At 39.9% G+C, this 22,656-nt stretch overlaps 1 protein-coding gene across 1 annotated transcript in view; it reads right to left on the bottom strand.

The window, feature by feature from the left end:
- Window positions 1–20,664: 20,664 nt before the first annotated feature.
- The window catches only part of MTTP (microsomal triglyceride transfer protein), a gene marked incomplete at both ends in the record, with an annotated part of 57,706 nt that continues 55,714 nt past the window's right edge, over window positions 20,665–22,656 (bottom strand). The window contains 2 exons of the mRNA XM_080697326.1: window positions 20,665–20,839; window positions 22,302–22,472. Of these exons, the coding sequence (XP_080553452.1) occupies window positions 20,665–20,839; window positions 22,302–22,472 (346 nt within the window). The remainder of the gene's footprint in view (window positions 20,840–22,301; window positions 22,473–22,656) is intronic.

Consider the following 22,656-nt stretch of genomic DNA (forward strand, 5'->3'; position numbering starts at 1 on the left):
CTTGGTTGTGCTTTCCCTCTCAATCATTATAAGTAGATATTCTATTTTATTATATTCCTTGTAGGGTTTTTGCCTTTCTTTTCCCCTTACTTCTTTTATGGGATTGAAGCTTTCCTCTCGCTTACTATTTTACGCATTTATCCACAATTCTATCTATCCCTTTACATTTTCTTCCCTACCCTCACTGAAATTAGTAAAAAATGAAAAGTAAGGAAAAAATGGGGTAGGAAATAGACCAAATAATGTGTGCATATATGAGCGTATCACTTTGAATCTCACTCTCCTGTATAATTATAAAGCACCAATAAAAATTTTAAAAACAACAAAAATAAAACTAATAGTAATAACTAATTTATGTTAATCATATATTATAAGCTAAGACTTAATATCATGAATTGGATTTTTAAATAGGTACTATTTTTGTGTGTGTGTGGGTCTGGGGATGGAACCCAGGGGCATTCGACTTCTGAGCTACACCCCAAGCCCAATTTTCTGTTCTTTATTTTGAAACAGGGTCTCACTGAGTTGTGGAGGGCCTCACTAAGTAGCTGAGGCTGTCTGCAAACCGCAATCCTCCGGTCTCATCCTCCCAAATGCTGGGATTACAAGTGTGCGCCACCACGTCCGGCTCTAAATAGGTACTATTTGTAATCCCTACTTGAAAAATAAAACTAACTTGACCCAAATCAACAGCTACTGAAATGCAGTCCTTTGAGTTCGGTGGCCTATGCTGTTTTATTATGGAGGAACAGTGTGTTCATCCACTTCTGCGCTCTTACTGTGAATTGTCTTTCTTCCCGTATCTGTCCTTTTTGTGTCAGGCTTTTGTTGCTAACTAACTTCTCCAAAAGTTTTCAGCCACTGCATTTGGCCTCTTGTCCAATCAGCTTGGTAAAGGATTAATTATATGACACATTTCTGTCCTTGTGAAGGGGGAGAAAGGAGAGAAGGGGTCGGGTGCCTGGCTGCTCTGCTGCTAATCCTTCAGACTTCAGTATCATTAAAAAAAAAAAAAAATCCGAGTCAAGAGGAAATAGCATCTTCTAGCCATTTTACTGCCTTGGGGTGTGTGTGTGTGTGTGTGTGTGTGTGTGTGTGTGTGTGTTGTTTGGGATTGGAAGAAGGGGCAGGAAAATTAGAGAAAGGGAATAAATGTACAAGCAGACCCCAAATTTGACAAAGTCCAGCATATACCAAAACTATCTCTGTGCTTTTTTCTTACCTAAAATAATTAGCTGTTCTTGGAACATTTTCATACTTTGACTGGTTCACTGTAATTATACTTCACAGTGAGGACCAAAGTGCTAAGCTTGCAGGCACACAGCACTTGGTATGTTTCCCTCCAAATCCTCCCTGGCGACCCCGCTACCCTACCCGGCTACCCCTCCCTGTACATGAAGATTTTATGCCACAAAGAGAAATCGGAGCCAGTTTCAGGATGCCTAGGAGCTGTGGCTCCCAGTGTGGGGGTAAATGTGTGTATGAGGAGAGGAAGGGTGTGGGGTGTACAGGAGAGTGGGATTCCCCTGGGCATAGAAGGGTTAAAGCATTTTAGTTGAAAGGGAGCTGTGTGGCTTTGAGGAAATCTCCAGTCCGGGTGTTCAGTGAAGTCAGGCAGCCCTGACTCAAATTCTGTTACTTACCAGTCTAGGCAAGCGGCTTGACCCCGCTGAACCTGTTTCTCCCTCTGTGAAATGGGTAGACCTTTTAGGAGAGCTGTGAAGATTCAATAATAAGACTGCTACAAAGGACATGACACACAGCAGCAAGTGTTTAATCTCCCTCAGAGAAGAGAACCTTAGCCCCCCTACAAAAATAGAAAATCAGCCCTGCTTTGGCAGACACCCAGGCCTGTGTCAGGGGCCCGTGTACAGGATTGCTCCGTCTTTCCCCAAACCAGAGGCGATGCCCACAGCTCAGCAGGCCCCTGTGAGCTGACTGCTCTCTCAGGACGGGGCAGCTGGCTGCTTGTCAGGGTATTCTAATATCCCCCACGGCCTTCCAGAATGTTATACAACTCTGGGCCCAGCTTGCCAGCTTGCCAGCTGCCTGGGGTGGTTTTCCTGTCTGGGTGCAGGCCTGTGTGGAGCAAGGGAAAATCTGACCCAGCATCCCTGCTATCCTGTCATGTGTTCTGCTAAAGTCAGAAGAAATCATCAGCCAGACCCCTGGTGACACAGAGTAGTCACACCTTCATCTCTGCTGACTTCGCTGTGATCCATGGTCAAACACACGTACACACACACACACACACACACACACACACACACACACACACCCCTTCATAAGGCCTCTCATAGGCTTCATTGGCAACACCTACTGTTTTATCCTTAATAGGAGTTGGAGTAACTTTATTACTTTCATGATTTCTAACAACATTTCTCTAAAGTTGATGGCAGCAGAAGCAATAGCCTATGCATATCTACTATCGATTCTCCTCCCCATCTCGTTGTCTTTCTCCTACAGTGCAGCCCCCCATCCCCTGTCTTTTTGCTCTGCTCAAGTCTTTGCAAATCTCACCTTGAGAGGGACACAGCCAGAGTTATTGTAACCCCCTCATACACGGAAATTATTCTTCTCAGTATCATGTTCTCCTTCCCTTGTAATTATATTTTCTTTTTCTCTTGCTCTCCTGTATGTCCTAAGGTAGAAAAACAAATTTAGCAAATGAGAGGTCCCTGAACACATAATAACCCCTTTTATTCTGAAGGTCATTTCTGAATATAAAATATGAAACAATAAAATAAACATGAATCATATACATGTGAGCTATAAAACTGTAATTATTCCTATAGACTTCTTTTTAAATGCATATTTGAACAGGTCTTTTTCTAGATGACAGGATTAAACTGTCCCTCATCTTGCTACTCTGATTGCATATAATTTGTTAGATGGCTGTTATTTGATACTTCTTAGAGGTTATTTTTCACATGATAGAGTCTTCTTAATCCCTAACAAATATTACCTGTAGCTCATTCTATTTATATCTTCAAAATATTATGTTCAAATATCAACTACCAGGTGTTAAAAACATTCCTTTAGTAAAGTTCAGGTAGATATACTAAAATTTATATAGAGATACAAAGACATGGCCAACTGTCAGTAAGCTTTCGATTATGCCAGCTCCCTCTTAAAATAAATTTAACTGAGTTAAAGGTACTAGCCAGTATATATTATTTAAAACAAAATGTGCTCTGTGAAATTCTGCATAATTTAATTAGTGGACATTTGCTTTACAAGAATTCTTAGTATTGAGAGTTTATTCATCTAATTATATTACTGACTCATAGTAACTTTCAGATGTTTCCATTTATTTTAAATACCAGTTCTGCATGCTAATTTTTGGAATATAGCTATTATACTGTTTTATCCTTTCTATGAATGATTTCAGGAAAAGTAAACATTTAACTCAAAAATTTTTTTTCTTGCGGTACTGAGGATTGAACCTCGGGGCATTGTACCTCCAATCTACACCTCCAGCCCTATTTTTTATTTTTTATTTTGAAACAGGGTCTCACTAAGTTGAGGAGGGTTTCACTAAGTAGTGGAGGCTGGCCACAAACCTGCAATCCTCCTGTCTCAGCCTCCCAAGTACTGGGATTACAGGAGCACACCACCATACCCATCTCTAAAGTTGGTTTTATTTAACTCAGTTTTCAGCGCGGTTCCAACTGTGAGTGTGTTAGTTTGTCTCATAGGTCCTGAAACACGTTTGTCAAACGCTTTTTAAAATGTAAGCCTCATCGTTATTTATAACTCAACTAGCCGAACAGTTAAATAGACTATGCTTTGACATTTCTTTTGCCTCTTCTAGAGTCAGATGTGCTTTAGAACTAACAATATTTTCTTTGACTATTTTTTATAGGAGCAAGACAGAAATATGGACTATTCTTCTTTAATCTGAAGGTTGCATTGTAATAGCACTAAGAATTCATCTGAAAAACGCCTTCCACCTGTGTAATTCTTAACTTTTGCTTCTTTAAACCAAGTGTGTAAGTTTCTATATTTTCATGAACAACTCTTTTAAAACAGTTTCTGTTATTTCAGTTTTACTAAGGTGACTGAATGGTTACATTTCCCCTGCCACTCTGTAAAACCATTTCTTTTTTATACTTAAATACAAGTCATAAATTTTCTGTTCACCTCCTTCCTCTTGCACTTGCGACCAGGTGAATGGTGTCTTATGCATTTGCATGTTTCCATCAGAACATACAGGAGAGTGGGATTGGTTCTGTGGTAAACCAAGTCAGCAAATTAATAATGTGGATCACAGATCACCTCTTAGGTTTGTGGACTATTTCCAGTGTAGCTGGCAGAGAGGAAGCACATATTCAGGCTTAGCACATGACAGGTCTGCGCTTTTAATTGTGTACCAGCCGGACCCGCTTTTCTCTTGGTTATGCTCTCTGTGTTCTTATATTGGGTTTGAAATGATTTGAAATGTAATTACGAAAACCTCTGTACTTTGCTTTAGTTTTTCCTATTTGTACAATGCCACACGATGCTATTTTTTGACTTAAAATAGAAGGGTTTGAAATATTGGAGAGCCGGTGCTTGCATTTAAAATTAAGTTCAGAGTCTCAGAAAGGTATAAAATAGCCATTTCCCTTTAAAAATCCAGCCCCTGTTGTGAGTGTGAAGCATTCTTTTCTTCTGCAGTGATTTCTTCCATTGTTGCATATTCCTCTCTCTCTCACGATTGTTTAAATCTGAAGAGTGACCTATTTGGGGCAGTTGAGTAGAAAATGAACTCCAATTCAGAGCTTCCGATTCACTCCCAACAGGGCCACCTAGGGCAGAAACCTAGACACGTAGCACAGCACTTGCTCCTTAGCCAGGTTTTAGATGTTAAGAATCCACGTCACCAGGTCTTTCATTGACATTCAACACTGCCTCAGTTGTAACCCAGTTCTGAAGGCATTTGAGTGAGTGTTCACAGTGAGTCTGGAAGAGTTGATTGAGTAGATACATATTCAGCTTGTAATGATTAATGTGTGTCAATATATACTCAAATGTTATATTGAAATGCTTCTTATTTACTCTCTAAAAGAATATCCCTATAAAACTTAAACATTATTCCAGGCTTTCTTTAAGGCATCTCTTTTTTATTTGATTAAAAGATAAAGCCTTCTGGTCTTTTTTGGGGGAGGGTACTGGGCTGAGGTGTTCTACACCCTTAGACCCTCAGCCCTATTGGGTCTCACTAAGTTGTGGTGACTCTCACTAGATTTTGTGTCTCGCTAGGTTCCTGAGACTGGCTGTGAGCCTGCCATCCTCCTGTCTCAGCCTCCCAAGAACTGAGATTTTAGGCATGCCCCCACCACACCTGGCTTCCAGTAATTTTTTAAAAGCATGATTTTGATTTTGATGGTCAAGTAATGTTTGCTTTCTGCTTACATCGTTTCTTGAAGCCACAGAATTTTATGCTATTTGGGAGGCTGGATTTTGTATGGATTATATAATCTTTTACTTTGTAATTGTTTCCCATTCAGACTCCTAAAAAAAATCTTCAATTTCACTTTCAGGGCTTTCCTTAAAGGGATTTCACACTAAAAAAAACACAACACCCATGGAAGAAGGATTTGAGACAGGAAGAGTCAGCTCTGTCCATAGTTAATCATTCGCTGAGCAGCTGGGTTATGAGCGAAGTTTTAATCTTCATGAAATATGAAACATAGTCTGTGTATATAGATCACCTTGTGCCATATTCAGGAAAATATCATTTCCTTATTATAAAAGTTTTCTTACCCAGGTACATGGATTTACTTCAGAATTTATTTAATGTTCATTACTTGACAATAAACCTTACAGTGTCAGTGCTTCCTCGCTTTTGAGAGAGATTGGCTGGGTATGAAGTCACTTCATATTGAAACAAGAAAGTAGACTCCACGTTGAAGATCTTAGTCCTATAACACTTAGACCAGCACCATGAAAGGGAACTTGTCATGAAACTTACATAGGGTGTGACTAGATGGTACCTGATCTGGTAAGACTGGTTTGAAACCCAGGTGGCTTTCAAGAAAGTCCAGTGGCCATGCTGAGCAGTCTCTGCTTACCAGCTCCTCAAAAAGAGAGGTCCCTCAATTCCTAGAAGATGTGGTACGGTTGAGTGTTTAGGAGCCCATAAGCTGTTTACCAAAATTTATAACCAGCAGATCTGAGTCTTGAATTCTTACACTGAGGTAAGCTAGAAACTGGGAAAGAAAGAAGTAACTTTTCATTTCTTGGTTCTATCCAATAGGCTGAGCACTCTGGAAAGGTGAAAAAATGTAGTAAATGTCCAAGTTATTAAAAATTAATTTAAAAGTAGTATTCTATGAATCCCATTTTAGCTGCTGATAACTTTATGGATTTGTATTTCATCAAACCAAACAGAGCTGCTAGTGTTTAACTACCTCCAGTGACAGAGAAATAACATTTTTTCGTAGGCAAGAGGTGACCTGCAATCCCCATCTTCCTCTTTTTGTAATTTCTTGAGGATTTGTGAACATTTTAATGAGGTGGTTATGTCTCTCCTTTTTCAACCAAATTGTAACAAAACAAGAATCTATTATCACATAAAACTGTCACCCAACAGTGTCCCCTGAACTACTGAACTGCCTTTTTATGTTTTGTGTACATAAAACCATTCATAGGGGATTTCTTAGATAGAGCCTTGAGTTGAAATGAATCAGAATTGTGGAGTCTGACTTTTGTGATTTTTGTCTCAGGATTACAGGTGTGACACAGTTTTCCAGAAGAATCACAGGGCACTGTGTGTAGATTCTATCTTGACCCTTTTCCTCTTTCTTTTTCTGTTGGTAAAACGGTCATGTCAACATGGCCCTATTTGAATATTTCTGGAAAATTGAACATATGTGCAACCCAAAAAGTGAAAATTCGCTTCACCAGGATGTATTTTCTTAAAAACACTCACTGAAATTGCCCTCAAGACTAACTGAAGCCCAGATATACAGGCAATGACTTAACATTAGTTGTCTATATGTTTACCAGTGAATAAAGAAGCTAAAAAATTCCACTTCAACAAAATCAAATATTAACTTGCACTTCAAATGTACTAGGAGATAACTAATGATAGAGATTCCTTTTTCTTAATTTCAGATTTGATTTTATCATACTTGTCTCTTCAAAATTTTAATGTATTTTGATTGTCTTCATCCTTCATAGAAATGAAAGTCTGTCTGCTACAAATTGAATGCTCATGCTACCTGAAGAAATACTTTGGACTGCAGGACAGTATTGATTCCTAAGTAGATTGACTTTAACCTCATAATAAGTATGTATATGTGCATGGGAAAACACATTCAATAATAGTCTTCGTATTTAAAACTATCATGGTATACATTTTCCTATGTGGTGCTTGAGGAGTTTCATTCTACAGTTTACAAGGTGTAGGTTTGCACCCCAAATTCTCAGGGTATGTTATTTTACCCAAATACTTGAAATTAAAAGGTGCCCTGTGTTTTATTAGTACTGTTGAAGGGGAAAATTAAGTGTAAGTTTGCTTGAACAAAACTGCTTAGAAAAATCAAATTCATAAACTATGTTAGGCTTTTACATAATCTCTCAGGAGATATATACATAGATAAGATACATATACTCAAGAGACTGCTTATATATTCTTTAAATTCTGGGTCCTGAGTAGACCTCATAGGTGCATAAAATCATTTCTGAAGCATGTAGCATTTACTAAATGGTGCCTTGAATTTGCATCTGACCAGAATTGCAGACTGTGGTCCTCTGGAAATCAACCATGTCCACCTGTGGCATTTGTGAGCAAAAGGCCCAAGGGAGGATTCTGAAACTTGGACTCTTTGTGTGCCTCTTGTCTCAGAAGAAAACTGAATGTTCAGAGTACCATTTATAAGCTGTTAACATTCAGTGTTTTGTGTTGCAGCTAGAGTACATTTGAATTCATAATGGTGCAGAACACACACACACACACACACACACACTCACACACACACTTTTAACTTTTTCTAAGTTTCTGAATTGCTTTTTACAAGCTAGTATTAATGACATAAAGTCCCTCCCAAGAGACTTCTTAAATTACCTACCATAGAAAATTGTCCATTTTCTAGTAGGAGACCCTTTCTTTTTTTCGCCTGCCCCCCTTTGAAAATGTGCATTTCTGTATTTACATATAAATTATATTATTGTATTGTAAAGACAGTGGTGGTTGAAAAGGATGTGAAGATTGTAGAAGTTATGTATGAATAAGGAAAAGTACTTTGTTTGATAGTTAAGGAAGGAAATTGGATAAGATTGAATAATATCCCTGACTATGAATAAAACTTGTGGTATATGGAAAGAATGTGCAATTTTAAACTTCAGCTAACATAGAAATATTGGAAAAGTTTCTATCTGAGGTTTGATGTGACTTAATGGTAGAATCCAGTGAGTTTGGCTAAGAGGATTTAGAATCCAGCCCAACAGTTCCAAGAATTACCTTACAGTGTATTGCATATGGAGTGAACTACTCAGGCAAGGATTCTGTGAGACTAGCCTACTTACTTTAATTGACAGCATTTGTAAACAATTGTGCAATCTTGTGTACTGGTTTTTTTTTTATTTTGACTGTTTTGGAAAAAAGTTTTGTTGTTGTTGATGTTGTTTTTTCTTTTTCAGTAAAAGTAACTGCAAAGAAAACATGCATCATTTGTTTTTATTTTAACTAAAATACTTTAGACATTTCTCTTTTCTTCTGGCTTTCACTTTTAAGTTCTTAATTTAAGTAAAATATTCTATTACTATTTCACATTCAGATGTTATTTAATTTTTTTTAATGACATGGTAACAAAGGTCCCCAAATTTGGTGGCTTAAGGTGACATTTCTGGAGGTCAGAAATCTGTATGGGTGTTTTCCCAAATGCAGAGAGTTTCACCTGGCCAGCCAGATTGTGGGCTAAGCATGCCTCATTAAGAAGCATCTTGAGAGCCAGGCGTGGTGGCACATGCTTGTAATCCTAGCATTTGGGAGGCTGAGACAGGAGGATCGTGGTTCGCGGACAGCTTCAGCTACTTAGTGAGGCACTCTGCAACTTAATGAGACCCTGTTTCAAATAAAGAATAAAAAATAGGGCAGGGGTGTAGCTTGGAGGTAGAATTAGAATGCCTCTGGGTTCCATCCTCAGACCCACAAAAAATAAAAAAAATAAAAAAGAAAGGAAGAAGAAGCATCTTAAGGATCACTTACCATTGGTAGGTGAAACTTCACTGACACCAAAGAGCTACCTGGATGAACAACAGGTGTCGCTAAGGGCCACATGATGGCCCAGGAAAGTAATGGTGGTTACCTGTCTCAGAACTATATACCACAGGGCAGATGGTTTGGAGACCTGCTGCACAGGGAAGTTCAAAGCGGTGACATATCCTTTAAATCAATGACCAGTCCATGAGGACACTATATACCTTGAAGCCCCAAGACTTGAACTCCAGAAAGGTCATCCAGGGTTCCTCCTATATCTCTAGGTGTTGGGGGATTCAGAGAAAGAAGGAAAACTGAGTATAGTTTCAGGTCTTCTATTTCCTGAGTCACCACTGGCTTCTGGTTCTGATTTCCAATGATCTTCCATTCCATTCTCCATTCCACCTCAGGTACGTACCATTTTTCTCTGAACTGTTACGTCACTCGCCTTCATTACAGCTCACCCACCCAATCCTAAATGTTCTAGACTCAAGGAACATTTAGGTTCCTTGAGTGTGTATGACAGGACTTTGGTGAAGGTTTAGGTAAATGGGACACCATTAGCAGGTGGTGCCTTACCCGGCGGGGAGCTGCGTTAGCACACACCTTGAACCTGAGCTTCCTGAACCTGTTCTTAAATGTCCCCAAGCCATCTCTGGGACCAGGTGTTTCTCACGGGTCATCTAGCTCATGTGTGCTCAGGCACTCTGCTTTCTGCTTACTGTCTGAGCCATTCTACCTCCTGTCACCCTTCACTTCCTCTACTCCCGAGTATGCAGATTCCCTTTCCCGCCATTTATTCTGCACAGCAGTTTAGCCGCCTAATGAAGCCCTGATGTTGCAGGTTCATTAAGCTGTGTCCAGGAGACCTTACTTTCAAAACCGAAAAAATGCCTACTGTTCTAGTTATGCATCCCACGCAACCATCTACCCCAAAAGCTAGTGGCTTAAAAACAACACAAATTTGTTTGCTTACAAACCTGTGGTTTTGGCAGGGCTCAACATAGAGTTGTCTCTGTTTCACAGAGCAGTGGACAAGGGCCTACACATATTTGTACAATGGTCCACTTCAATGTGGGACAAGTTGAGGCTGTCTGTCTGTAGGCCCAAGAGCAGATGGCCTCACTTCCTCTTCATCTGAGCCTATTTCTGCTTGGGCTTCCTTAAGACATGGTGGCTAGTCCAACAGTGGGTATCCCCAGAGGCAGGAAGAAGATGCTACCAGTTTCCCAGGGCCTGTCTCAGAAACAGGCACACCATTGCTTTCATCATGTCTACTTAATAAGAAATCACAGAATCAAGATTCAGTGGACAGGAACACAAATCCCATCTCTTAATTGGAAGAGTGAAAAAGAAATTTGGAGACATGTTTTATTTTATATTTTTTTGGTGGTATTGGGGTTCCTAGAAGCCCTTCTACCTCCGGGCTATACTCCCAGACCTATTTTATACTTTTTTATTTTTGGAAACAGAGTCTCCTACGCCAGCACATCTGGCTTCGAACCTGCGCGATCCTCCTGTCTCCGCCTCCCAAGCGCGGGGATTACAAGCATGTGCCACCACGCCTGGCAAGGGGGGGGGCATATTTTAAAACCATCACACTCATTAAGGGTTATTTTAAAATACATATAAAATTTTTTCAGTACTTGGAATTGCACCCAGCCTCATACATGCTAGGCAAGAGCTGTATCACTGAGCTACATCCCCAGTCCTTCCTATTTTATTTTGAGACAAGGTTTCTCTAAGATGTCCAGGCTGGCCTTGAACTTGGCAATCCTACTGTGCCACCTTATTTGTTTTTTCAAACAGATACTTTTTAGGAAAAAAATTTAGATTAATTTTTAAGCTCAGCCAAACATTCTAGAAAAAAATATCTAGAATGAGAGCAGTCTATAAAGGTTTTGGGGGCACACTTTTGGGGGCAACATGCTGAGTGCTGAAGAGCAGAAATCATTCCAGTTTGAGGGAATCAACTTCCTTTGGTTTCGAAAGAATGAATACCTGCTAGATGCCAGGTCCTCTGTTTCACAAAGAGGTTAAGATTTCAGGAAGCCTTTAAGTACGGGAAGAACGCCTGATATGTGGATGAAGCTGTCTAGTTTAAGTCTTGCCAAAGGCATGAAGATTGAAAGAGGAAACTGACTACGAGCCATAAAGAAGAGATACAAGCCAGCCACTCGGCAGGAGGCAGGTCATGGAGCAAAGAGCGAGGTGTGAACAGGACCAGGGTAAGGGGGCAAGGCCAGGGACTCAAGACTCTGATTTAACAGGGACGGGGCGGCTGGCTACTGGAGGGCTCGATGGGGAGGTGTGCCAGGACAAATAATAGGATCAGAATTCTGCAGTAAGAATTTACACAAAAGGAGCCACGTGTGGTGGTGCATGCCTGTAATCCCCAGTACTTGGGAGGCCAAGACAGGAGGGTCACAGGTTCAAGACCGTCTCAGCAATTTAGTAAGGTCCTTAGCAACTTAGTGAGATCTCCTTTATTTTTATTTTGAAACAGGGTCCCACTAAGTTTCTGGGTGTTCTATTTCCAAGCCACACCCCCAAACCTATTTTTTTTTTTTACCCAACAGAAATGGTGTGAAAAGGTCATCAAAAGACAAAGCAGAGTTGGGCATGCTGCCTCACGCTTGTAATCCCAGCATTCGGGAGGCTGAGACAGGAGGATCATGGTTCGCGGACAGCCTCAGCTACTTAGTGAGGCCCTCTGCAACTTACTGAGACCCTGTTTCAAAATAAATAATAAAAATTGGATAGGGGGTGTAGCTCAGAGGTCGAATGCCCCTGGGTTCTAACCCCAGACCTGTAAAAAACAAACAAACAAACAAACAAACATAGCAGAACTACTTTTCCCGCCTCTTGAATTTATAGCCTGATCAAGTGATCATCCCTGGAACTTAGTCTTCCCTAAAGACTTACATACCTTTACCTTTAGTACTACTCAGTAGAGAGTGAGAATCAATTTATTCAAGTCAGATATGCCTGGATTCAAACTCACTTATACCCCTTAGTATCAAGTTACTTTGATTCCGTAAGTCTATGTCACCTGCTCTGTAAAATTAGCATAAACATAGTAGATTAGAGTAATATATATATATATATATATATAATGCATATATACATACATATATATGCATACTTAGACACACACTATAGTGCTGCAGGATAAAATATTGTTGCAATATGTAATAAATATTATTATAATGTAAGAATGATTTTCCTTAGCCTGTACTTAACATTCAAGAAATATTAGTTACTGTGATATACCTCTTCCTTTTTTTACTTCTGTCTCTAAAACTTCAAATTCAATGCTACATGGATTGTTTAGAAATACTCAAACTATTGGAATTTTTTCTATTTAAAAATATATTTCAGAGCCAGGCATGGTGGCACATGTTTGTGATCTCAGTATTTGGGAGGCTGAGACAGGAGGATCGAGGTTTGTGGATAACCTCAGGTACTACTTAGTGAGGCCCTTTGCAACTCAGTGAGATCCTGTTTCAAAAATAAAAGAATAAATAATAGATCCGGGGATGTAGCTTGGTGGTAGGATGCTAGTAGGTTCCATCCCCAGTACTGCAATATATATATATGTAATGCAAATCCATTGAGAGAACTTCAAAAAATATTTTTAAAAATCAGAAACTAGGGGAAAATTTCTTAAGTACTCAAAGTTGCCTCCAGTATATCTAAGTGTATTTGATACTTTACATGCTGCTTGGTAATCTAATTTTTTGCTTCATAATATAATAAATCTACCTATGTTATTTTTTAGTATTCTTGGAGGAACACATTTTAATGGCTGTGATTTATTTCTTTCTATGACTGAATCATGACCTGTTTAACCAAACTTATTTTTAAGTACTTAGTTTTTATAGTTTGGAGCTATGAAAAAATGCTGCAGTGAACATCTTTAAACATTAATCTTTGCAAACATTATTTCCGTGAGATAAAGTTCTTTAACTAGAATTCTGATTAGAATTTTAAGAGGGCATGAAGTCTTTGACAGATGAAATTTTGTGATATCTCCCTTCCCCATCTCCCATTTCTACTGTCTTCAACACACAAACGTGATCAATTCTTTAGAAATATTTTATTCTAGCCAGGCGTGGTGGCGCATGCTTGGGATGCTGAGACAGGAGGATCGCGCAGGTTCGAAGCCAACTTCAGCTGGCTTAAGAGACCCTGTTTCCAAATAAAATATAAAAAATAGGTCTGGGAGTGTAGCCCGGAGGTAGAAGGGCCCTGGGTTCCATCCCCAGTACCACCATAAAAATAAAAAAAATGTTTTATTCTAGTAAGGAGCTCTTTTTTAACAGCTATCCTAGCACTTCCCTTGTTTGAAATTATCCTTAAAATTGAAGGATAAGAGGCTTCTTAAGGTTTTCAGAAATACATATTTCACTGCAAAAGGTACAAACTCTTACATTCACATCTGCCCCCTTTCCAGTTTATAAACATCAGGAGAAACCAGTGGTCTTATGATTTTAAGTATCCTTCTTCCCTGGGTCAAATTTCCCTGGAGTGGAGCTCTCAGAGTATGGTTTCCATGCCAACCGCATGAGCATCCTCCAGAAAACTTCATCTGTTTTCAGTGAGAATCCTCTGAGCCTCTGTCAGGCTGTTGATCAGAAATGTCGGGAGACTAGCGGGGAGCAGCAATCTGTGTTTTAACAAGTCCTGAGTGTGATTCTCCTGCAAATTCGAAAACTGCTGCTCTAGACCACAGGGTCCCTGGACACTTGAGGTTGGTTTTCCTAGAGCGCAGTAGAAGGCTGATATTCCTGAGTTTTCCTCAGTGATTCATTTGGTTTTTCGTGTGTGTGTGTGTGTGTGTGTGTGTGTGTGTGTGTGTGCGTATGTGTTTCTGGGATTGAACCCAGGGGTATTCCACCTCCAAGTATACTCCCAGACACATTTTATTTTACTTTTCATTTGGAAACAGGGTCTTGCTAAGTTGTTGAGAGCCTTGCTAAGTTGCTGAAGCTAGCGAACATGATCCTTAGGTCCCGGCTTCCCAAATACTGGTATTAGAGAAGGACAGTTGTGCAGGTAGGGAGGGTTAATTTCCACACGGTGTATGTAATCAGCTCACCTGAAGTGCAGGTTCTCCCTAGCTGACAGCTTCTGTGTGCAGGAAGTGTGATGGAGCTGGGCTTGGGAAGACCCATGGGCAGAAATGCAGGGAAGGTTGGGAACAGAGGCACAGCCAGTGCAAAGTCTGTTTGAGAGAGCAGGCCTTGCAGGGAGTGGAGGTGAGTGTGTTCATGAAGAGTCAAGCAAAGGAGCCTGGAGCGAAATGCAGAACCTCATCAACTCTTTCTCCACATACAGTGTGTGTGTGTGTGACAATAGTTCCTACCTGTTAGGGTTGTTATGAGCAAAAAATGATCTGATACCTACAAAGTGCCTAGAGCTGTTGCACTTGGATGCAATATAAAACGTTTGCTGTATCTCAGAATATCTCTACCTTTAAGCATCTCTGTATTTCAACAGTCTGAAAATTTCATCTCACACTGTGTTCACATGGTTAGTCTTCAAATAAGCCAAGTGGGAGAAATGCCTTTTGTGTGTGTGTGTGTGTGTGTGTGTGTGTGTGTGTGTGTGTGTGTGGTACTAGGGGTGGAACACAGGGGGTTTCTACCTCCATGCTATTCCCAGACCTATTTTATTTTATATTTTATTTGGAAACAGGGTCTCACTAAGTTGCTGAGAGCCTCACTAAGTAGCTGAGGCTGGCTTCGAACCTGTGGGATCCTCCTGTCTCAGCCTCCCCAAGTGCAGGGAGCCACCACACCTGACTAGGGAGAAATGCTTTTAGGAAGGGAGGATAACTGGGTGTGGTGGCACACATTTGTAATCCCAGTACTTGGGAGGGATCTGGGTTCATGGCCAGTCTCAGCTATTTAGTGAGGCCCTCTGAAACTTAGTGAAACCCTGTTTCAAAATAAAGAATAAAAAATAGGACTGGGGGTGTAGCTCAGAGGTAGAATGCCCCTGGGTTCAGTCCCTAGTACTGGAAAAATAAATAAATAAATAAATAAATAAATAAATAAATAAATAAATAAAGCAAGGATAGCCAGGCATGGTGGTACATGCCTGCAATCTTAGTACTTGGGAAACTGAGACTGGAGTATAGCAGGTTCAAGGACAGCCTCAGCAACTTAGTGAGACTCTCAGCAATCTAGTGAGACCCTGTTTCAAAACAAATAATAAAAATGACTGGTGGTGTAGCTCAGAGGTAGAATCTCCTTCAGTTCAATCCCCAGTGCCACACACACACACAAAAAAAAAAAAAACAGTGGGGATAGGCACCCCCAAACAGAATGAGATTGACACACTTTAATTAACAAGACAGATCAGGTAATTTAAACCAAAAGCTTATTCTGGAAAGAGAATGTCCATGCTTTTACATGTAATCCTACTAGATTAGGGCAGGAATCTTTCTAGTAAAAATAGAAGGATGAAAATAGTTTATGGGTTTCTGTGATGTTCCAAGTCACCTGTGAATAAATTGGACTTTTATTAATGTGAGGCTGCAAAGGATCACTAATGCCATTCTAGAGTAACTGTAGTCCCCTGATGAAAGGTAAATAATTAGGTAATGTACTTCTAATGGGGCAATTTTTATGAATCTCAAATTAGTTATTTTCTAATCTCATCAAATAGAACTTGCAGTTCCACAGTGTGCTGAGTGCAAATTGTTTGCCCTTTTCAGCTGAAGGGAAACAGACTCAACGCCTCTGAGGTTTTAGATGCCACGGATAGTAAAGAACCTGATACATGACAAGAGCAAGAGGCCAGTTCTGGGTACGTAGTGGCTGGGTTAGAGACAAGGAAACCATGGGGCCTTATTCAAATTTCACTTCCTTGGTGATGTTTTCTTTATCTCTCCTCCTTTGTGCCCCTTTAGGATTTAGAACACATTTGTTTTATAACATTTATAGCATTGTGTCAAGCTGTTTCCAGTCGTATTGCTCCCTCATTTCACTGATTCTTGAAGTGAGAAAACATATCTTGCTTTAAAAACAAAATAAAACCTAGCACATTTCTTCATCCTAATAGACCCTCCATGTTGTGTAAAACACACAATTCAATAAATTAGAAAACAGTAGGACAGGGCCTGTCACATCAGTGTGGGCTGGGCTTCTTCCATTTCCCCCTCCAGACCACTCTTAACCCTCTCCACCAGAAGACCAGAAACAGACTCACTCCATGAAGTCCATGTTGAGAGTGAAACATTGCTTTATCCCTGAGTTCTATGGCACTGCACATTAAAGGTTACTAGTGAACACAGGAAGCGCCAGGCAAGTGCCCTTTACCTTATTTCATCTCCAGGACAATCCGTGGGTTGCTGCTCGTATGACAGATGCAGAAGCTGAGAGATTTAAAAGTTTGTGTAGCGGTTATAAGAGAAATAAAGTGCAAGCAACCCTCTTTTTTATCAACTGAATCTTGAAAAGAGCATTAATCACTACATCTCTAATATTACAAATATTAATCAAATGTTGCTATGTCCTGGGCACTGTGCTTTACATGCACTGTCTCCAAGAATCCTTAAAACAACACAGTGAGACAGGAATTATCATACCTATTTTAGAAATGACTGATTGAGTCATATGCCAAAAAGCATTCAACTGATGGGTAGCGGGACTGGGATTAATCTATAGTGGCAGAACATAGGTTAGTGATTTCCTAGGGCTGGGAAATAGAGAAACTGGAAGTAATAGTGAAAGGGCACAGATTTTTTTGGAGTGATAGAAATATTCTAAAATTGATTATGGTGATGGCTATACAATTCTGTGAATATGTTAAAAATATTGCATTCTTTACTATAAGGAGTGAATTATATGGTGTATAAATTGTATCTCCACAAATCTATTACAGAAAATGTACATTTGTTATTGTGAATTCAAATCTGCCTCTATGACAAAGCACTCTTGGAAAATAAATAAATAAATAAATAAATAAATAAATAAGAAAAAATAAGAGTTCTATGGGAAAGGGCTTCTGATGCCACCACAGAAATATACCCTTGACCCACAGAGAAAGGGCTCCAAAGCTCAGAACTTTAAAGTATAAAACTGTGTAGCTGCTGTCCCATTTAACATTTTCATAACATCATTTCATAATCTTCCATTTGTTTGTAATTTTTACAAATCTTGAAAACCAAAAGGATCTGAGCCAGGCATGGTGGTGCATGCCTATAATCCCCATATTTGTGAGGTTGAGGCAGGAGAAAATGTGTTTTGTAGGGAAAATTTAATGTCTTCTGTGACTTGGCTTCTCCTTCTGTAATTATACTGGTCAGTACAGTAGCTGCTATTCACATAAGGCTACGTAGCACTTGAAAGGTAGTTTGTCGATCAGGCTTGGTGGGGCATATTTATAATACCAAGTATACTTGGGAGGCTGAGACAAGAGGATCGCAGCTTTACAGCCAGCCTCAGCAACTTAGGCCCTCTGCATTTTAGCAAGACTCTGTTTCAAAATAAAAGATAAAACAGGGCTGGGGTGTATTTCAGAGATAGAATACCCTTGGGTTCAATCCCCAGTATCACACATGAAAAAAAAAGAAAAAGAAAAGAAAAATGTTCTGCATGCAAATACCATACAGAACATGTTAAAAAAAATTGCCACATTTTAAAGACCCATCCTTCCCCAAAGTAAAATATCTCATTAATATTTTCTATTAATTACATGCTGATAGATAATATTTTGAATATTTTGGTTAAATCAAAATACATTCTTAAAATTTATTTCACCTGTTCCTTTTAGTTTTAAATATAGCTACCAGAAACTGAAAATAATTTTTGGCTTATATTTATCTTGGACAGTGCTAACCTATAATGTGGAAATAATAATAGGACCTTTTTAAAGATGGTTGTTACGCCGGGCGTGGTGGTGCACGCTTGTAATCTCCGTGCTTGGGAGGCTGATACAGGAGGATAGTACAGATTCCAAGCCAGCCTCAGCTACTTAGTGAGGCTCTCAGCAACATAGTGAGACTCTGTTTCCAAATAAAGTATAAAATAGGTCTGGGAGTATAGCCAGAAGTAGAAAGCCCCTGGGTTCCACGCCCAGTATCACACACACACACACACACACACACACACACACACACACACAATGGTTGTTGTGAGAGTTAAGAGAAATGCTTTTTCAGGGCATAGTGGTGCACGCTTGTAATCCCTGCACTTGGGAGGTGGAGACAGGAGGATTGCGCAGGTTCAACGCCAGCCTCACTGGCTTAAGAGACCCTGTTTCCAAATAAAAATATAAAAATAGGTCTAGCAGTGTAGCCCTGTGGTAGAAGGGCTTCCAGGAACCCCAGTACCACCAAACAACAACAAAAAAAATGCTTTTAAAATGCTTAAAAATACTTGGCACCTTATATGTACTAAGTAAGTGTCACTTTAACACCTATTTGAAGGTGAACAGACTCAGAGAATAAGTTGCCACTGCAGCACCAGACAGGGAACGCTCAGTGGCTCCTATTCACAGCAGAGAAGGCAGGAGAAACCTCAAGGCTTGCAGGGACCTGCACACTCATCTCAGAGGCGACGCCTGCGTGCCATTCCCAGAGAGAAATCTTCACAGAAGACAAAGGCTGCTGCTGTCTATAACAGTGAAGAGCTCAAGCTGGAGGACTGCAACTGGGATTTAAAGCTGTTCTTCTGGCACCAATATCTCATTTCCAAATGTCAAATATAGGCCATCCCTCTTAAATTTCTATCTTGTTTATGTAAAAAGAGCATTGTTTGCTTTAGGCTTCTGGTTTCTCATTTCTTTGGAGTGCGTGAGAGTTGCCACCGTGCTCCTCTCGAGTGGTGCAGATATTTGGGTGAGCCAGCTGGATAAGCCAGGGAAGTGGCAGGGCCCTAGTGTTGGGACCGCTGCAGTCCGTCACTTTTAGGGAAACGAGCGACTGTGATTTGTTAACTCTCCCGTCACTCTGCCTTCAGCACAGGCCCTGGCCTCTGGTGTCCCTGCAGCATGGGTGTCTACGTGTGCTTTGTCCATGGCCAACACCACCACCCACCATCAGTTCCTGACTCCTCTCTCCTTTTTCAGCAACACCACAATCAGGGTGCCAGTCTGGAGCTTTATGAAAAGTGGGTGTGAATCTTGTTTTCAAGTTCACAGGTCCTAAAGAAGTTTGACTGGTGTGGTTTTTAGGAGTCCATTTTCCGGAGGGCTCAGACCCACCACCTACTGACCATGGCCTGCTCCACATTTCTGCTGAGGCTTACCTGTGGGTCTACAAGGGGCAGGAACAGAAAAACACAGTGTCCAAAAGAATGAAAGACACAGGATTTCAGCACGATTCCCTTATATTTATTCATCACATTTTATTTTCAATTTACAATTATTTGTGAGCTGGCTAAACTTTCACTTTATATGTATGTGTTTAATGGACAAATGAGCACCTGTTACTTGGTTTGGGGTTTATCACAATAAACACATCTGTCTTATTAATAAATATCTCTAAATGTTCGACACGGCTCTTTTAATTCATACAAAGACACCATTTGATTTCATACTTTTGAAATCCAAATCTGTCAGTCACAGTGACTACCATGCTATGCACTGTAGCCAAGGTGACTGGAGCTTCTGCCCCAAAACAGGTGAGGCAGAGACACAGTGGTAATGACAAGGATGTCCTTTCTAAGAACAGTACCGCATCGTAGTCTCAAAGACACAGCATGAGAATAGTTAAGTGGAGTTTCTAAAATTAGTTTTGCTGATTTCTATGCACTAAATCTTTCTTCTTTTTTTGGTAGGGCTGGAGGTAGAAGTCTTGAGTGAATTGCTAGCAGCCTCGCTGTATGGTTGGCAAAATGATGAAATGGTTGTTTTAAATTCTGTGTGCTACCTACCTTAATCTTTAATAGTACTAAGCTGAATAACAGAAGACATCAATATTAATTCTTGAAATTGACTAACAAAGTTCTTTTAAAGACCCCTTTCTCTTCCCACAAACTCCCCTGCACACACAAAAAGGAAAAATAATGGCCTGTTTTTTCCTCCCCCAAATTAGACAATATGTTTCATAGAAAGCAAGCTTTGCTTAAAGGTTCTACCAAGGGCTTCATATACATTGAGTCAAAATTACTGAACTAAAATTGGATTCTCCTGAGTGTAGGTGGGGTGTTTTGTTTCTGTTCTTAATACTAGTTTCTTCTTACCAGCAGCAGTATTTTCGTTGTGCTAGCTGGGATTTGAGAGAGGTACAAGAAAAGGAAGACCTCTGTTAAAAGTGTCAGTCACATGATGACTCCCAGTGACACTGTGGGTAGGATACTGAATAGGCCCAGATTTAATCAACAGATGTTTTCCATTGCTTTTTACAAAAATCTTAAATACAGGTAAATATGTAAACACCGTGCTCTCAGAGAGCAAGTACTTAGGCATGTTTCAGTGTGTCCCTTTTGGGAAGACAAATTCAAGTGAAATATCAGCCATCAGTTTTAAAACCATCCACCTGAAGAAGCACTCTCAGGTTCCGGGGGGAACACCACCTTGCACATCTCGGAGTTCTCTTGATGGAGCGGGAATTCGCATCCTGAAAGGAGTTTTTCTTTTCTTTTTCGAGAGACATAGCCTCTGCCAGTGGACAGCCTCTCATACTTTGTGTCAAATTGCCTGCAGGAAAATGGCAAGAACAGAATCAAACACAGGAAAGTCACCCCACACCTGTCCCAGCTCCGATTCTTAGTGTGCACTTGAAGCCTTTGTCCCAGAACAATTCCAGAAAGGAGTTGTGTGTCAAAGACTACTATGTAGCTCCACTTCTATGAACAGGCTGATTTTCTTCTTCCTATTTCCTTTCATACCAATAAACACATTCAGATTCTTGGGATCTGGGAGTCTTGCCATATATTTTTCTGGAATGAAGGGCAGAATTCCTTTCATTTCTTTGGGGATGCTGCTAAGCTTCACAGGCTTTGATAAGCTCCTGCTCCTCATTCCAGAAGCCCCACCTATGGGGCACTCCCATTAGGGTAGGATAGGCTCACATTTACGCCAAGAATGCTGACAGGAAGCATTCCCAGGGCTCTGGCCTAAGTGAAATGTGGAACTAGACCAGTCACCCATGCTGCTGAGATGGTGGCCTGTATGTTGGCCATTAGAAGACTGATTTTTTTAGTGCATTTATGGAGGCTTATGCTAGACATAAATTAATGTAAGTTAGTGATGGCTTAATATCCTAAATATAAACCACTATCACTTATTTCATGAAAATATTACCTACTTATATTGACACATCACGAATACATTTTCTATATGAATCAAGAAATATCAGTAAAATAAGGTGCTCAACTCTGGCCTGATTATCAAAGAAGATGTTGTAAATTGTAAACTTGTCATTTTAAGTATATATATTTCCTTATGGTCAGACTGAGAGTACATTTCAAAGAGACATTTAAACTAGAAAAGTCAGTGCTACCTAGACTCAAAGCATTCTAGCTCTGTGGGCTAATACTGCTCCAAATAATGGCTAAAAGGTTCAAGGACACAGTGTTAATGAGAGTCAGCTCTTAAATGGGAGAGATTTGTGAAGTTACCATGGAAATTAAATATTTGGCTTTTAAGACACTAAGCATTCAACTTACATTTTTTTTAAAAATTCAGAATCTCAAGCTCTGAAGTTTGAGCTCAAAGTTATAAGGTCAAGTTGCTGTTGTATGTAATAACTAAGGATTACGAATTCATTTGAGCTCTTAAACCATGGTAAGAAAATTTCCAGGTGTTTTACTTTGAACTTTTTATCCAAGAGACAATTATAATATTTTTCTGGTATTTTTTGCCAAAACTATCTGACAACTTCTAGGATAAATCAGGTCTCTTTGCTTCCTTGAAAATTTATTTCTGTATTAGAATATGATTTGACTCAGAATCAAATGAATCTGTCATTAGAGGCACTGGTCTCCAAGAAACTGACTTTTCTTAATTTAATCATTTTTTTCTTTTTAACTTTTTTAAAGAAAATACATCTTGGTTTCTACTGTTTTCTTTTAATTCTAAAATAGAATAATTAAAACTGAATATAAGTTCCTGGTGAGCTAGGGATGGCCTTGGAATTTTCTTTACACACTCAGCTTACCTGAATGGAACTTCGGACTTGTCCATCTGCATGCAAACCAAAAATGGGTACTGAGAAAACTGCACTGTGGAGATGAACTCCAGGCCTGCCTCTGATTCCACCCTGGTTTCCAGGCCAGCTTTCACGAAAGAGGAGTCCACTGTGATGTCACCAGTTATTACCGCAGCCACCCTACAGATTGAGAGAAATACCTGTTTATTTCCTGCTTCACTGAGATGGACTATGTAATATAATTGCATTTTGTCAGAACCTATCACACTGACAACAGGAAGAAAACACTTAGAACCTGAGAGATGACCCAGATGTGCTCAGAGTCCTGTAGGTAATCAGGGTCTATCTGGTGCCAAAGATCAGC

This window comes from Muscardinus avellanarius (assembly GCF_963383645.1).
Source record: "Muscardinus avellanarius genome assembly, chromosome: 6".
In the NCBI taxonomy this organism is placed as follows: Eukaryota; Metazoa; Chordata; class Mammalia; order Rodentia; family Gliridae; genus Muscardinus; species Muscardinus avellanarius.